The sequence below is a fragment of the Rana temporaria genome, chromosome 11 (assembly GCF_905171775.1).
Source record: "Rana temporaria chromosome 11, aRanTem1.1, whole genome shotgun sequence".
Taxonomy (NCBI): Eukaryota; Metazoa; Chordata; class Amphibia; order Anura; family Ranidae; genus Rana; species Rana temporaria.
The window spans coordinates 87,629,007-87,647,861 of NC_053499.1; the positions used below are offsets into that span (position 1 = coordinate 87,629,007).

Below are 18,855 nucleotides of genomic sequence, written 5' to 3' on the forward strand. Positions count from 1 at the left end.
TGAGGGCCGACCATTTTGCCCGACATTCTGTGAACCATTAAAATTCGGTCTAAGTGTGTTCATCCGAGCAACTAATACACTGCCCAACAAGAATTGTCTTGCCTTTGTGGCTGTGTGTGGTAAAGAGATGAGCTCAGGCGTGTTATTTGGATATACCGTATTTATCGGTGTATAATAATTACGCACCTTCACTTTAAAAAAAAAAATCTTATATTTTAAATAAAGTAACTGTGAATCAATACAGCCTCACAAGTGCCATCAATACAGCCTCACAAGTGCCATAAATGCAGCACCCCCATTGCCCTGAATGCAGCACCCCCATTGCCCTGAATGCAGCACCCCCATTGCCCTGAATGCAGCACCCCCATTGCTCTGAATACATCACCCCCCTTGCCATGAATACATCACCCCCCCTTGCCATTATTACATCACCCCCTCTTGCCATGAATACATCACCCCCTTGCCATGAATACAACACCCGCCCTTGCAATGAATACATCACCCGCCCTTGCCATAAATACATCACCCCCCTTGCCATGAATACATCACCCCCCCTTGCCATGAATACATCACCCCCCTTTGCCATGAATACATCACCCCCCCTTGCCATGATTACATCACCCCCTCTTGCCATGAATACATCACCCCCTTGCCATGAATACATCACCCCCCTTTGCCATGAATACATCACCCCCCCTTGCCATGAATACATCACCCCCTTTGCCATGAATACATCACCCCCCCTTGCCATGAATACATCACCCCCCCTTGCCATGAATACATCACCCCCCCTTGCTATGAATACATCACCCCCCCTTGCTATGAATACATCACCCCCCCTTGCCATGAATACATCACCCCCCCTTGCCATGAATATATCACCCCCCTTTGCCATGGATACATCACCCCCCCTTGCCATGAATACATCACCCCCTTTGCCATGAATACATCACCCCCCCCTTGCCATGAATACAACACCCCCTTGCTATGAATACATCACCCCCCCTTGCCATGAATACATCACCCCCCCTTGCCATGAATATATCACCCCCCTTGCCATGAATACAACACCCCCTTGCTATGAATACATCACCCCCCCTTGCCATGAATACATCACCCCCCCTTGCCATGAATATATCACCCCCCTTTGCCATGAATACAACACCCCCTTGCTATGAATACATCACCCCCCTTGCTATGAATACATCACCCCCCCTTGCCATGAATATATCACCCCCTTTGCCATGAATACATCACCCCCCCTTGCCATGATTACATCACCCCCTTTGCCATGAATACATCACCCCCTTTGCCATGAATACATCACCCCCCCCTTGCCATGAATACAACACCCCCTTGCTATGAATACATCACCCCCCCTTGCCATGAATACATCACCCCCCCTTGCCATGAATATATCACCCCCCTTTGCCATGAATACATCACCCCCCTTGCCATGAATACAACACCCCCTTGCTATGAATACATCACCCCCCCTTGCCATGAATACATCACCCCCCCTTGCCATGAATATATCACCCCCTTTGCCATGAATACATCACCCCCCCTTGCCATGATTACATCACCCCCTTTGCCATGAATACATCACCCCCTTTGCCATGAATACATCACCCCCCCTTGCCATGAATACAACACCCCCCTTGCTATGAATACATCACCCCCCCTTGCCATGAATATATCACCCCCCCTTGCCATGAATATATCACCCCCCCTTGCCATGAATATATCACCCCCCCTTGCCATGAATACATTCCCCCCCTTGCCATGAATACATTCCCCCCCTTGCCATGAATACAGACTCACCATTGCAGCCTTGGAGGAGACAGGGAGGAGGCGGGACGAGCGCCGACAAACATACAGGAGAATTTCCTGTTTTATCGGCTGCCTCTTTAATCGAAAGTCCTGCCTCCTGTGATGGACAGAAAAGTCGTCCAATGGCAGCGCAGGAGACGGTACTTCCTGTTGCCGTGTAAACAGGAAATACTCCTGTATGCACGGCGCTCGTCCCACCTCCTCCAAGGCAGCCAGCATTCATTTCTTTTGTGGCCCCTGGCGCTTGGGGATCCGTTGGGGGCCACAAAAGACATACATGTCAAAATGACCAGGCGGGCCGTCCGAAACCGGAGCGCGGGCCGCGATTGGCCCGCGGGCCGGACTTTGGACATGCCTGCTCTATGGGATCAGCCATGATCCTTCTCCTTGTTCAGGATTCAACTCTCCCACCCCCCTCCAGCAGACCTAATCCCCCTGTGCACTCAGCAGCTTCTCTTCTCTCAGCACACAGGGGGATAGTTTCAGGATAGGGGCGAGGGTGCCTTCCTGAACCTTGCACTCTGAATGTAGCATCCTCCTGAGCCCTGCACTCTGTACGTAGCATCCTCCTGAGCCCTGCACTCTGTACGTAGCATCCTCCTGAGTTCTGCACTCTGTACGTAGCATCCTCCTGAGTTCTGCACTCTGTACGTAGCATCCTCCTGAGTTCTGCACTCTGTACGTAGCATCCTCCTGAGTTCTGCACTCTGTACGTAGCATCCTCCTGAGTTCTGCACTCTGTACGTAGCATCCTCCTGAGTTCTGCACTCTGTACGTAGCATCCTCCTGAGCCCTGCACTCTGTACGTAGCATCCTCCTGAGCCCCGCACTCTGTAGGTAGCATCCTCCTGAGTTCTGCACTCTGTATGTAGCATCCTCCTGAGCCCTGCACTCTGTACGTAGCATCCTCCTGAGCTCTGCCCTCTGTACGTAGCATCCTCCTGAGCAAAGCACTCTGTACGTAGCATCCTCCTGAGCCCTGCACGCTGTACGTAGCATCCTCCTGAGTTTTGCACTCTGTACGTAGCATCCTCCTGAGTTCTGCACTCTGTACGTAGCATCCTCCTGAGCCCTGCACTCTGTACGTAGCATCCTCCTGAGCCCTGCACTCTGTACGTAGCATCCTCCTGAGCCTGCACTCTGTAGGTAGCATCCTCCTGAGTTCTGCACTCTGTACGTAGCATCCTCCTGAGTTCTGCACTCTGTACGTAGCATCCTCCTGAGTTCTGCACTCTGTACGTAGCATCCTCCTGAGCCCTGCACTCTTTACATAGCATCCTCCTGAGCCCTGCACTCTGTAGGTAGCATCCTCCTGAGTTCTGCACTCTGTACGTAGCATCCTCCTGAGTTCTGCACTCTGTACGTAGCATCCTCCTGAGTTCTGCACTCTGTACATAGCATCCTCCTGAGTTCTGCACTCTGTACGTAGCATCCTCCTGCATGTAGCACCAGCATACAGGAGGCACACTGACCACCAATATGCTGGGCCAGTGGTTACCTTTTATTTATCTCATGGATGAAATGTGAGAAATAACGTGTGTGTGTGTGTGTGTATGTGTGTATGTATATATGTATATATGTATATATGTGTATATGTATATATGTATATATGTGTATATATATATATATATATATATATATATATATATATATATATATATATATATATATATATATATATATATATATATATATATATATATATATATATATATATATATATATATAATCATATATATAATCATAAATCATTCCATAAACACATAGCACATACAATGCATATATCAATTGAGGAATATATGCTTATAAAATAGTTTACCATTTGCCGATAAAAATATATATATATATATATATATATATATATATATATATATATATATATTTTTATCGGCAAATGGTAAACTATTTTATAAGCATATATTCCTCAATTGATATATGCATTGTATGTGCTATGTGTTTATGGAATGATTTATGATTATATATATGATTATATATATATATATATATATATATATATATATATATATATATATATATAATGTCCCCGGTTTTCATTTTAAAAATCTGGTCACCTTATACTAAGGGAGGGGGGGGTTTGCACTGGGGGTGTTTTCACTAAGGGGGGGTTTGCACTGGGGGTGTTTTCACTAAGAGGGGGTTTGCACTGAGGGGGGGTTGTACTAAGGGGGGGTTTGCACTGGGGGTGTTTTCACTAAGGGGGGGTTGCACTAAAGGGGGGGTGTCTGCACTGAAGGGGGTCTGTGTAACATGCAGGGGGTCTGTGTAACATGCAGGGGGTCCAGAGCTGTGGGGGCTGTGTAATGTAAAGGGGTCTAGTGATGCAGGGTGCTGTGTAATGTAAAGCGGTCCAGAGGTGCAGGGTGCTGTGTAATGTAAAGGGGTGCAGAGGGCTGTGTAGTGTAAAAGGGTCCAGTGGTGCAGGGGCTGTGTAATGTAAAGGGGTCCAGTGATGCAGGGGGCTGTGTAATGTAAAGGGGTCCAGTGATGCAGGGTGCTGTGTAATGTAAAAGGGGTGCAGTGATGCTTGGTACTGTGTAATTTTAAAGGGGTCCAGTGATGCAGGGGGCTGTGTAATGTAAAGCGGTCCAGAGGTGCAGGGTGCTGTGTAATGTAAAGGGGTGCAGAGGGCTGTGTAGTGTAAAAGGGTCCAGTGGTGCAGGGGCTGTGTAATGTAAAGGGGTCCAGTGATGCAGGGGGCTGTGTAATGTAAAGGGGTCCAGTGATGCAGGGTGCTGTGTAATGTAAAAGGGGTGCAGTGATGCTTGGTACTGTGTAATTTTAAAGGGGTCCAGTGATGCAGGGGGCTGTGTAATGTAAAGAGGTCCAGAGGTGCAGGGTGCTGTGTAATGTAAAGTGGTGCAGGGGGCTATGTGATGTAAAGGGGTCCAGAGGGGCAGGGGGCTATGTGATGTAAAGGGGTCCAGAGGGCTATGTGATGTAAAGGGGTCCAGTGGTGCAGGGGGCCACTTGACTGGACTTGCCCCCCAGGCCTAAGGCTGCCAGCCCTCCCCTGCATCACGCAATCGTTTTTTTCTCCATTTGCATGCAGATCCTAGGTCTGTAGGTAGCCTCCTTCGAGGCGGTACCGTATGCCCAGTTTCCACGCACATGTTTTTTTCCAGAGGGAAATACTGTCCGAGTGGTACAAATCTCTTGTCTCTGAATCGTCAGGTTCAGGTGCGCCACCTATTCAGCGTCTCCCTGAATTGGTGGCTGAGATCCCCGGTTCTTCGGTCCGGGAAATAGTCTCTTCCTTTTTGTGGACGGTGATTACGACGGACGCCAACCTTTCGTGTTGTGGGAGCCCCTGGGGGGTCCAATCGGCCCAGAGTCGCTGGACCTGAGTGAACCTACGGCCACGCCTCCCTGTTTGCGCCTGCTCTCGTCTGTCCTCAGTAACTACCCAGGCCTGGTTAGTACCTGGGTGGGGTTCCACCGGGAAATACCAGGTGCTGTAGACCCTGTCTACCATTATTTGTCCTAGTACTTTGGGCAATCAGGCTATGCCTCTCCTCGTGGTCAAGGAGGTAGCTAGGTCGTCCGATCTAGATTCAGCCTGACAACGCCACGGCCGTGGCTTGGGTCTTCCATCAGGTATATCGGCAGACGGACTACTGAAGTCGCCTTATGCTGGACCGGGACAACTGGTCTTGGTACTTGGAGTCAACTCCTTTGCAGGAGGTGAGCCTTGCAGGGCATGGATCTCCTAGCCGCTCGTCTCAGCCGCAAGGGTGTTAGAACTTGTGGCCAGGTATGGTGATCCTGTACAGACGCGCCAGTCGCGTTGGTGGCCCTGTGGGCTCGGTATCGACGACATTATGTTTTTTTCCTCCTTTGTAGTGGCCTCCCCGGCTGCTCCACAGAGTGGAGGCTGGGGAATCTCAATGATTCTAATCGCTTCAGATTGGCCTTGGGGTCCTTAGTTCGCCGATGTCGGGTGCCTTGTAGCGGAGGTATCCTGGCGGTTGCCAGGGTGGGAGTTCCTTCTGTCCCTAGGCCACATACTTCCTCCTGTTGTACAGTCACTGTCTTGCTCAACAGGGCTATTGGAAACCAGACTTTAAGAGATCGGGGTCTGTCCGACTCGGTCATCTCAATCATGCTGAGGGCACGGTGGTCCTCTTCCGGGGAATCTTCCGTCGCATCTGGCAGGCTTAAATCTCTTGATACAAGGAGATGGGGTGTCGTCCACGAACTTACTCGGTGTCCAGGGTCCTGCTGTTTTTTACAGCCTGGAGTGGATCTACAAAATTGCTTAAAAGCACTGTTTGGGGGCAGATTTCAGCCCTGGCTGTGTTCTTCAGTGGCCTTTTTTTGCGGCCCGTTCCCTGGTGGGTACCCTTTTGTGCAGGGGGTTAGTCATACACTTTCCCCTCTGGGCCCATCCCTTCCCTCATGAGTTTTGACTCTGGTGCTCTCGGTTCTTCAGGAACCTTTTCTTTTTAGAAACGTCAGAGATTCTCTTGACAACTATCTCAGAAGGTGGCCCCTTTGGTGGCCTTTACATCTGTTAGAGGTGTTTCTTGGTTGGCGGCCTTGTCCTGCAAGCCGCCATGCTTGGCCCTCCGTAGGATTAGATGGTGGTGCGCCCGTGACTTTCCCTTCTTCCGAAGGTGGTTTCGAACTTTTGCCGGGATAAGAACGTTGTTCTTTCATCCTTCTGTCCTCGACTGGCGCATCCTACGGAGGTTGCTGTTCATACTTTAGGCGCGGTACTCACTTGCGGGTGTACCAGCCTGCTACGAATCCGTTTCGGAGATCTGACTCCTTTTTTGTGTCAGTGTCTGGTCCACAAAAGGGGCCTGGTGGTCTACTCGACCACCTCTTTTTCGGTGGATCAGGCTGGCTGTCTTACAGCCCTAAGCTCTTAGGTGGAGGGCCCCCCTTGCCGGTCACGGCACTTTCGGCCAGGGCAATGGCGCTTCCTGGTTCTTTTTTCCATCTGAATGCGTCGGTATCACGGGTGTACGAGGCGGCGACTTACTTAAGCGTTCACGCTTTCCCCAGAATTACGTGGTTGCTGTGAGTACATCTTATGATGCTTCCTTCGGCCGCTAGCTTTTGCAGGCGGCTGTTTGAGACTGCACCTCCTCTATTGAGGAGCTCTGCTTGTTTTGGGGTGAAGTTAAGATTGGTTTTACTGCTATATTTCCCACCCCTCGTTTTGACACTGGGGACGTCCCACTTGTCAAGACTTAAGGAGCGGTGTCCGTCCATGGACGATAAGAGAAAATAGGATTTTTTGTACTCGCCCTAAAATCCTTTTCTCTGACGTCCATGGACGGACACGGCTCCCACCCCTCCTTTTTAGGTTTGTACTGCTTGTTACGAACTGAGGCTGCATGCTGCAGTGAGGAGGGTTATGGCTGGAGGGACCGCCCCCTGGGCGGGGCTGTTCAACTCTGTTAATGTAACATGTTTTAATGATCTAACATGTCTCTGCCTAGTCCTCTCCTGTGAACAGGGAACATAACCCACTTGTCAAGACTTAAGGAGCTGTGTCCGTCCATGGACGTCAGAGAAAAGGATTTTAAGTTGAGTACAAAAAATCCTATTTTTTCTGAGAGTAATCTCATGTTGTGCAGGGACATTTCTAAACACGTGCCACTACTATAGACACCCAGCAGGTACGATATTTAAAGACATTTTGGATTTTTTTTATTTCACTTTAAGCATCACTACAGTTTTTAAAACTTTTTCTTTCCATTGATACATGTTCCCTGGGGCAAGACCTGGGTTCTCAAAGACGTTTTCCAACAATAACTTGAATATTGGGCTTTAAAATGAGCACTTTTGAATTGGAACGTTCGAGTCCCATAGACTTCAATGGGGTTCTAAATGTTCGCGCGAACTGTCGGTCTGTTCGAACGTTCTGGTGCGAACCAAACGCGGGTATGTTCGGCTCATCCCTACTGGTGAAGGATTTATATCACCTTAACCACTTCCCGCCCGGTCAATAGGAGATTGACGTCCGGGAAGTGGTTCTGAAATCCTGACTGGACGTCTATTGACGTCCTGCAGGATTTCATGCCGCGCGCGGCGGCGATCGGTGATGCGGGGTGTCAGTCTGACACCCTGGATCTCCGATCTAGGTAAAGAGCCTCCGGCGGAGGCTCTTTACCACGTGATCAGCCGTGTCCAATCACGGCTGATCACGATGTAAACAGGAAGAGCCGTTGATGGCTCTTTCTCACTCACGTCTGACAGACGCGGGTAGAGGAGAGCAGATCGGCGGCTCTGCTGACAGGGGGGGTTCATTGTTTATCAGCGCAGCCCCCCCTCGGATCGCCGCACTGGACCACCAGGGAAGCCCACACTGGACCACCAGGGTGGGCAAAAAAAAAAAAACGAGGCAGTAAAAAAGATGCCAATCAGTGCCCACAATTGGGCACTGACTGGCAACATGGAAACATCAGTGCCACCCCACAGTGCCCATCCATGCCCAGTGCCCACCTATCAGTGCCGCCCATGAGTGCCCATCAGTGCCGCCTATGAGTGCCCATCAGTGGCGCATACCAGCGCCGCCAATCAGTGCCACCTCATCGGTGCCCATCAGTGCCTGTAATTGAAAGAGAAAACTTATTTATTTAGAAAAAAAAATTAACAGAATAAAATAAAAACTTTTTTTTTTTCAAAATTTTCAGTCTTTTTTTTTTTAGTTGTTGCGCAAAAAAAATAAATCGCAGAGGTGATCAAATACCACCAAAAGAAAGCTCTATTTGTGGGGAAAAAGACGCCGATTTTGTTTGGGTACAGTGTAGCATGACCGCGCAATTGCCATTCAAAGTGCGACAGCTGAAAATTGGCTTGGGCGGGAAGGTGCGTAAGTGGCTGGTATGTAAGTGGTTAAGCAAGATTTATCACAGTTGTCAAGAAAATCTATTCTTGGATCAAATATATTGGGACTTTCTATTGTTGTTTTTTTTTTTTTTACAAAACACTGATTAGTGAACCATTATGGTTATGGACTCATCATAATATTTGTGTGTGTGTGTGTGTGTGTGTGTGTAATATATATATATATATATATATATATGTATATATGTGTATGTGTGTATATATATATATATGTGTATGTGTGTATATATATATATGTGTATGTGTGTGTATATATATATATATATGTGTGTGTGTATATGTATGTATGTATGTATGTATATATATATATATATATATATATATATATATATATATATATATATATATATATATATATATATATATATATATATATATATATATATATATATATATATATATATATACACACACACACACACACACACACACACACACACACACACACACACACACACACACACACACACACACACACACACACACACACACACACACACAATTGCATTTTAGTCTAGCGCCCTTTATTTTTCACAACAATCAAGTATTACACTTTTTTTGATTTACTGATTATATTTAATTGGCGCAGAATTAATTTTCTATATATAAATGTCTTGATATAAGAGTAGCATGTCACAACTGAGTATAAAAGAGGAGAGGTGTCTCTAAGTGTAGCAATATGGTTGCATTTGGCAACTCGCATAGTTGATGATTAAAACAGGCACATCTAAGTATGCAGGCATCTGGGGTAAAGCTGTCCACATAGGACCATCCTCATCACCCCTGTCATCCCTTCCACACTGAGCTACACAAGTGGTTCAAGCCACGTTTTCAGATCGCTCTACTGCAGGGTAGTCTTTCCCGTCCCGATTGCAGACTGACAGCGGTGAGAGCCAGCAGTACGGGGGAAGGTCTATGTAGACAACTTTACTCTGTATACCTGCATACTTGGATGTGCTTGTTTTAATCATCAACCATGTGAGTTGCTAAATGTTGTACCTTCATTAAATGTAACCATATTGCTACACTTAGAGGCGCCTCTCTTCTCTTTTATACTCTGTAGCTCCTGCTCGATTTTGCTTCTAATCCCCTTGTGGAGGCTTCCATTTGTGGATGGACATTTTATGGTTACACAACCTGGTCACATTGCTATAATATATTTATATGGACTTTAAACTGAAGAACCTATGAATAAATGGTTGTGGAATGAATCATCTGAGTTTCCATTATTTCTTATGGGGAAATTTGCTTTGATATACAAGTGCTTTGGATTGCAAGCATGTTTCCGGAACAAATTATGCTCGCGATCCAAGGTTTTACTGTGTTTATCTGGTGGTGGTAGGCTCGGTACTAAATCCCTTTTAATAAATCATTGCCTCTGGTAAATAGTGCCCATTAGTCAGACTGTCACATGACATAAAAAAAAAGAATCGGTATCGACGAGTACTTGAAAAAAATATTGGTACTTGTACTCGGTCTTAAAGTGGTATCAGGACAACCCTAGTTACAAGTATGTCAAACAATTCTGTTGTATCTCTCCATTATGGACTGTTCGTCAAGCTCTAATCAATGACGAATGCTCCACTGCCAATAGTCTTATAGTATTATAAATGCTGTTTTGCAGTAAAGATCCCAAAAAAGAATTGGGGCTGCAACTAACGATTATTTTCATAATCGATTAGTTGGCCGATTATTGTATCGATTAATAACCTTAAAAATTTGCATTATTACATACTGTATCTACTCGAGTATAAGCTGACCCGAATATACGCTGAGGCACCTAATTTTACCACACAAAAATGGGAAGACTTATTGACTTGAGTATAAGCCTAGGGTGTCCATCTGCATGCCTCACTGTGCCCATGCCTCACTTGACTAGACTGACGTTTAACAGGGGAGTCTATGGAAACGGTGCCCGGCTTTGAAAAATCAGTGCTCCCCAGCCGTAGGTCCCCCAGACAATAAACTTTGCACACTTGTAGATGAGAAATGGGGCTACATGTGTGCCAAGGTCCGGGTGCAGGGGACTTACGAACAGCTGGTACCGGGTCTCCAAATTCCCAAGGTCCCCAAAGTCACCGGCGAAATTACCGTTTTAACATGGGAGTCTATGGAAGGGGTGCCCGGCTTTGAAAAATTGGTGCTCCCTGGCTGTAGGTCCCCCAGACAACAAACTTTGCACACTTGTAGAGGAAGAGTGGGGCTACATGTGGAGTCCAGGGGACCTACGGCCGGCCAGTACCGAGTCCTCAAAATCCGGGAGATCAGGCACAAAAAGGCGACTAGAGTATAACCCGAGGGGGGCATTTTCAGCACACAAAAAAATGTGCTGAAAAACTCGGCTTATACTCGAGTGTATATACAGCAGGGCTCAAAATTTCAAGTCCTGAGCCACTAGCCAGGCCTTAAAAGTTACTCGACACCAGTTGCCCCACCCAACACCTCCACTGCCCCACCCCTAAGTCCGCCCCTAAACACGCCCTTGTAAATTATCTCATGAAATTACACTGTTAAATATTTTAAGCAGAATTAAGTTCCAAAAATAAATATTAACAACTTTAATAATATTAACATAAAGCAAATCTGTGCCCGTGAACGCAGCCTTACTGTGCTCCATTACTTGCCGCATTACTGTGCCCCATCACTTGCCGCATTACTGTGCCCCATCACTTGCTGCATTACTGTGCCCCATCACTTGCTGCATTACTGTGCCCCATGACTTGCCGCATTACTGTGCCGCATTACTGTGCCCCATCACTTGCCGCATTACTGTGCCCCATCACTTGCCGCATTACTGTGCCCCATCATCGGTTCAGACTTACCTCACACAAACGCTGCCCTGGCGCCGCTTTGAGCCGAGGCTGCAGCGCTCTCCTTCTCCTCCTCTTGTATCTCACACACAGCGTGCATCTTCCGCTGTGTGTCATGGAGCGGGTTTTTATGTTCTACCCTTTCTCCTTCACGAAGTTGTGGAAGGTTACAAATCGTATTTGTATTTATTTCTGTACATTCACCTCTTAATTTTTGGTATTTGTGGAGTATTCACGTTCACTTAGTTTGTGAGACCTTGTCTCTCCTATATACTGAGTGTAATCTATATAGTGTCTCTTTTATCATTTAGTGCACTACATCACGTTATTGTTAGTATGCCCATTTAATTGATCATAGGTTCATTATTTACTCTAGCGCAACTTATTATTTTCTTATTTGCTGTTCACATGATTGTCACGTGTTTATGTTGCTGCTTGAATTTTCTTCACGGATTTAATTTTTCAATACACTACCATAGTTAGATTAGCGCAGAATATACCCCTCCCATTCCTAATCGTGTGTAAACCTAAAAACTTTTAGTTATCAGCAAAAACTCTGCTTTCATTTTAGTATTCGTCATGCATCTGTGTCTCGTATACAACAAGAGAAGATTCCTGCATCTCCAACAATGAGTCTGAGAAGCCAGATGAAGGCAAGAGTGAGACAATCTTTTGGAAAACTGGTATGTTCTAATAAGCTTGCTTCTTCTTCTTCTTCTTTTTTTTTTTTTTTTTTTTTTTTACAGCTAGCTCCCCAGAAAGCTAAAAAAAGGTGGGGCTTTGGATAGATCACCCAAGTCTTGACCCTCTTTCTTTATGTAATATACATAATCGGTTGAAGAAAATGTTCACCCCAACCCGCTGCATCTACTGATGGCAAGCGGGGGAACATCTCACCCTGCTCGCTGTCACTATTTAACCACTTCAGCCCGGGAAGAATTTACCCCCTTCCTGACCAGAGCACTTTTTGCGATTCCGCACTGCGTCGTCGCTTTAACTGAAAATTGCGTGGTCTTGTGACGTGGTACCCAAACAAAGTTTACGTCCCCCCCCCCCCCTCACAAATAGAGCTTTCTTTTGGTGGTATCTGATCACCAATGCGGTTTTTATTGTTTGCGACAATTTTGGGGGGGAAAAAAGCAATATTTTTACTTTTTGCTATAATACATATCCCCCTAAAAATTCATTAAAAAAAACACATTTTTTCCCCAGGCCGATATGTATTCTTCGACATTGAGAGAAAATAGTCACCGCTCCAATCGTGACTGCGAAATTATGGCATACACATCAGACACTTTTGATGCCATTTTGGGACCATTGTCATTTATACAGCTATAAAAATGCACTGATTACTGTGTAAATGACACTTGCAGGGAAGGGCTTTACCACTAGGGGGCGAGGAAGGGGTTAAGCGTGTCCTAGGGAGTGATTCTAACTGAGGGGGGCTGGGCTACGCGTGACACGACAGTGATCACTGTCCTGTCACTAGGCAGAATAGGGAAACCTAGGATTTTTAATAACCGCTTACCTGTAAAATTATTTTCTTGGAGTACATCACGGGACACGGAGCCTTTAATCATTCCATAATTGGGTTATATCCACCTTCAGGTGCTGGACATTGGTGTAATCAACTAGACAGGAAGTTTCCTCCATATATAAACCCTCCCATACTGGGAGCTCCTCAGTTTTGTAGTAAATCAATAAGTGTCCCAATATCCCGTGATGTACTCAGAGAAAAGGATTTTACAGGTAAGCTGATATTAAAAATCCTATTTCTCTTTCGTTCATAGACTGACACAGCCTTCTTTGACATTAGGGTTATGATTCTTCCTACCAGGAGATTTAGGCAGAATTTTACAGCACTTAAGGTGTTAAAACCTTTCCTTCATGCCGCTCCTCCCAGGGGGCGTGGCTCCCCCAGGCATAACCCACACCCTGCTCTAGCAGCCTCCAGTCTTTTTCTGCCCAACAGGAGAGTCAGGCGCTCTCTGGAGTCCTGCGATTTTTCTTGCTTTTATTATTTTGTTCCTGCATTTTTGAATCCTGTGATTCTTCTATCAACAGCCGACTGGGTGACAAGCTGGGTCCTCGACTCTTGTAGTCCCCCATGTTTGGCCATCGAGCGTGTGCCGGCCCTTAGCTCAGCTTTGGGACGTCCACGACGGGCCCCGTTGCTCCAGGGGCGGCCGGGGAACTTCTGTTCTAGGGCACACATATGACCGGTCTCTATGGCTTGGTCACGGTGTGTCTGGCCGACAGCCATGCCATTTACGGACGTTGGTTTTGTCTGGGATACCTCCAGCCGGGTAGTCGCAGGACGGCTAAGTAGTGGCCTCTTACTCAGGTAAGTGGTCTGGCTGGAATGTTCCCTTGGGAGGTCGACTGAGGGTTTTTTCCCTGCTTTCCTCTCTCCCTTATTCCCCTCCCTCCTTCCCTTTTGGGTAACGGCTGTGAGGGTTTTTTTTTTCTGGGGCTCATGTACACCACGGATCCGTGTGTGTAGCAGGGGCTGTGTGCTGTCACTGCAGGCTGTGGTGTTCACTACAGGGCCTTTACTGTGTGCTGTGAGGTGATTTTTTTGTGGACTCTGTCACAGAAGGTGGTCTTTCTGGTAGCTATTACCTCTATCAGACGGGTGTCTGAACTGGCGGCCTTGTCTTGCAAGGCCCCCTACTTGGTCATCCATCAGGATAAGGCGGTGCTGCGCCCGCAGCACTCTTTTCTTCCAAAGGTCGTTTCGGCCTTTCACATTAACGAGGACATTGTTCTTCCATCCTTATGTCCTCAGCCGGAAAACCCGAAAGAGGCCGCTCTGCATTCCCTGGATGTGGTTCGGGCCCTTCGAGTTTACTTGTCGGCGACGGCTCCGTTCCGGAAGTCGCACTCACTGTTTGTGTCAGTGTCCGGTCCCAGTAAGGGCCTGGCAGTGTCGTCGGCCACCATTTCCAGGTGGATCCGACAGGTTGTGCTTCAGGCCTATGCCCTGAAGGGGCGGGCGCCTCCTTTTCGGGTCACGGCGCATTCGACCAGGGCCTCTTGGGCTTTCCGACATCAAGCCTCTGTGTTACAGGTGTGTAAGGCAGCGACCTGGTCGTCGGTCCACACTTTTTCAAAGTTTTATAAGGTTGATGTGAGTGCATCTTCTGATGCCTCCCTCGGCCGCAGGGTGTTACAGGCGGCAGTTTAAGGTTGGAGTTCCTCCGTTGAGTAACTCCAGTTTTGTTAGGGGTGTAACCTGGTTTGCTGTGTTTAATTTTCCCACCCCTTCAATTTTTTGACACTGCTTGGGGACGTCCCTAATGTCAAAGGCTGTGTCCGTCTATGAACGAAAGAGAAAATAGGATTTTTGTACTCACCGTAAAATCCATTTCTCTGAGTTCATAGACGGACACAGCACCCACCCCTCCTTTGTTTGTACTGCTTGTTACGAACTGAAGGCTGCTAGAGCAGGGTGTGGGTTATGCCTGGGGGAGCCACGCCCCCTGGGAGGAGCGGCATGAAGGAAAGGTTTTAACACCTTAAGTGCTGTAAAATTCTGCCTAAATCTCCTGGTAGGAAGAAGCATAACCCTAACGTCAAAGAAGGCTTTGTCCGTCTATGAACTCAGAGAAATGGATTTTACGGTGAGTACAAAAATCCTATTTTTTCCCAGCTCGTCTTTCAGGACAGCCACTTAAGAGAGATCCCGGCTCCTCCCCTCTCAGGAAACACCACCTTCAGAAAAGTATTTCAGTCTCATCCTCCCATCAGCCCCTCAGTTATGGTGTTTACTCCGGTGGGGAGACACCGGTGGGGAACCAAGGCCGATGGCTGGGAAGGCTAAGGCAAGGCGGTCAGAGAGAGGCGATCAGGCCGAAATATCTCTCTGTTTTGATTTTTAAATTTGGCGCCAGGTCAGCGAGGGAGCCAGTTACCTGCGTCGCGCCGTGCAGCTCAGCGTCTCCTTGGGGAAGGAGTAAGCTGAGAGGTCCGATTCTTCTTCTGCCCAGGGGGGCGTTGTGTGAGGAGTCTAAATCCTCCCTGTCTGGCCGCAACATGGAGCTCAGTGGCTGGCCGGTGGCGTCAGTTCCGGCGGGGGGGCGGACTCTCTCGCACCAGGCGCGTCTTCCGGTTCCGGACGCGGCCTAGAAGATGGACCAGGCACTCGGCTGGTGCAGCCTCCTACTAGCTGGCGTGGCAGCGTTTTTGGAGGCCGGAGACCACTCTTCCTCACCGGGATGTCGGAGACAGAGGTTTCCAAGACGGCTCCTGCGGATGATAGCACCAGCCAAGCAAAGGTCAGTGGAACCCTGGGGTGGTGTTCCCTCACCTAAAAATCCCTGTTAGCTCCACGGGTGTGTTCCCTTCCTGGTGGTCGGGGGGGAGAGGAGTGGGTCCCTGGTGGTGGTTGGCCCTGGCACTCCTGGTGATCCCTGTCAGTACTGCTGTAGGTCCTGCCCTAATGCTGCGCCCTCTGTTTTTTTCTGTTTATTTTCAGAAATATACAAGTAAATCGCTCCATGGCTCTAAAAAGAAGTTCCCTGTGTGCAGAACCACAATGGGAGAGTCTTGGTCCAAAGCCCTATGTAGGGGATGTATTGATGGGCTAATAAGGGAGCAAGCAGCAGAACAGGGGGTAGATCTGGCGGCATCTGTTAAAGCGCTTTCAAGCACTGTTCAGACTTTCCAGGCAATATTTTCTAATTTTCAATTGTCCCAGCCCCAGAGCAACCCTCCTCTAGCACAGCAGAGGGTTTCACCTGGCCTAACGGAGTTTCTCACTAGTAGTGCTGAGAAACCGGAGGGGTCTGGAGAGGAAATTGAGAAAGGTGCAGGTAGCGATTCTTCAGATTCTCAAGGAGAATCGGACGCGGAGAGGGTGGACGGGGAGTCCATAAGAACCTTGCGGTACAAACTCTCCCTGGAGGAGGTGGAGGATCTATTAGGAGCCGTCCACACCACTCTGGGGATTCAAGAGGAAAATAAACCGCTGTCCCTACATGATCTTATGTACAAGGGCCTGGGGGAACAAAAAAGGAAGGTTTTCCCGGTCCATGATGTACTGGTCAGTGCCATCAAGAAAGAATGGCAGGATCCGTAAAGGAAAACTTTCTTCTCAAAGGCATTGAAGAGAAGATTTCCTTTTGCGGAGGAAGAAACACTGGTTTGGAATAAGTCCCCCAAGCTGGACGCGGCTTTTTCCCAGGTTTCTAGACATACAGACCTGTCCTTTGAGGATATGGGGGTGCTCTCTAACCCCATGGATAGGAGGATGGATTCCCTCTTAAGGAAATCCTGGGACTCCTCACAGGGTAACCTTAAACCTGCTATGGCAGCCACAGTCGTGGCTCGCAATTTGGAGCATTGGCTTACCCAAATGAAAGCGCATATTGAGGCAGGTACAGATAAAGAGACTATCCTCTCCTCTTTTCTTGCGCTACTCAGGGGGGTAGCCTACCTGGCGGATGGCTCAGCGGAATCCGTGCGTATGTCTGCAAGATCCTCAGCCCTGTGGAACTTGGCAAAAAGAGCCTTGTGGCTTAAAACATGGCAGGGTGACAATGCGTCCAAGGTAAAGCTCTGTGGTATTCCCCTCACTGGAGACTTATTGTTTGGACCTGGTTTAGATACTGTACTTGATCGGACGGCCGATAAGAATAAGGCATTTTCCATTAAAAAGACCTTTGGGGGACGTCCAAAGAAGAAATTCCAATTTCAGAGGAAATCGGAAATCCCTAAAGCAGGTTCCCAAAAGAGGGTTTGGGGACAGAAGGGGAAAGGGCGAGGAGAGGCGATTTTTCGCGCTCCTGAACAGCCCAAGAAGACCCAGTGACAGGGTAACGGTGGGAGGAAGGTTGGGGGGCCTTCCTCCCACAGTGGGAGATGGTCACCTCCAATCAGTTCATCTTTGGGCTCATCAGAAGGGGTTACAAATTGGAATTTTCAAACCCCCCCCACTCAGACTCTTGGTTACCAACGTAAGTTGGTAACCAAGAGTCTGAGTGGGGGGGGTTTGAAAATTTTTCGACGCATCTTGGTAACAAGATGCGTCGAAAAATCTTCAGCTCTACTTTCCTCCCTGCAGGAGTTGGAGGAACAGGAGGTGTTCGTCCAGGTCCCAGCCACGGAGAGAGGCAAAGGCTTTTACTCTCACATTTTCGTGGTTCGCAAACCCTCGGGAAAATTCAGGCTCATTCTAAATCTGAAGCCTCTAAATACCTCCGTCCCCTACAGGAGGTTCCGAATGGATTCGATCTATTCAGTGAAAGCTCTGCTTCCACCAAACTGCTTCATGGCATCGATCGATCTAAAGGATGCCTACCTACACATCCCCATAGCAGAGGAACATCAGAAATTCCTAAGACTAGCAATAAGGACGGGGAAAGAGGTGCTACATTTGCAGTTCAGAGCTCTCCCCTTTTGGCCTATCGTCTTCCCCCCGCATCTTCACCAAGGGGATGGTGGAAGTCTTGGCCTTCATGCGACTCAGAGGGATCTCTATAATCACATACCTGGACGACCTTCTCCTGTTTGCACCTTCTCCAGGGCAGTTGATCCGGGATCTTCAGATAGCAAAGGACATCCTGGAAAACTTAGGATGGCTCCTAAACCTGGAGAAGTCCAACCTAGTTCCGTCCCAAAAGGTCTCCTTCCTAGGGTACGTGTTGGATTCAACAGAACAAAGGGTTTTTCTTCCCTCAGAGAAGGTCCTGAAAGTGGACAAAGCCATGCTGTCTCTACAGGGCAATGGCCAAATTTCAGTAAGCGAGGCAATGTCCGCTCTGGGCTTACTGACTTCAACTCTCCCAGCAGTCCAGTGGGCGGGTCTACATTTTCGCCTTCTTCAGCTTTTCATTCTGAAAACTTGGGACCACAGGCAGGAGTCACTGGATTCCCTGATCTCGGTCTCAGGTCAGGTCAAACGATCTCTCTGGTGGTGGAGAAAGGGAGAAAATCTGTCCCAGGGTCTGGAATGGATTCTACCAGTTTCCAAGACGGTCACGACCGATGCCAGCGGCAAAGGTTAGGTTCCCGGTGGGTGCAGGGCATCTGGGAGTTAAAGGATGCAGTGAGATCCTCCAATTGGAGAGAGCTAAGGGCAATTGCTCTGGCACTCGGGTCCTTTCAGGAAGAACTTCGGGGGCATCATGTGCGAGTCCGATCGGACAATTCCCCAGCAGTAGCCTACATAAATAAGCAAGGGGGCACAAAAAGCGTCTCCCTATGGCTGCTGGCGGAAGCCATCTTCAGTTGGGCCGAGCGCAATGTTCTATCTCTCGCAGCAGTCCATCTGAAGGGGGAACACAATCAGTTAGCGGACTTCCTCAGCAGGACAACATCAAGGGAAGGCGAA

The 18,855-nt window shown here is 48.0% G+C and overlaps 1 protein-coding gene across 6 annotated transcripts in view; it reads left to right on the top strand.

The window, feature by feature from the left end:
• The window catches only part of CENPT (centromere protein T), an 803,389-nt gene that overhangs the window by 85,317 nt on the left and 699,217 nt on the right, over positions 1 to 18,855 (top strand). For all 6 annotated transcript variants that reach the window (XM_040328753.1, XM_040328757.1, XM_040328752.1 and 3 more), the window contains one exon: positions 12,094 to 12,205. In XM_040328753.1, coding sequence (XP_040184687.1) covers positions 12,094 to 12,205 — 112 coding nt within the window. The remainder of the gene's footprint in view (positions 1 to 12,093; positions 12,206 to 18,855) is intronic.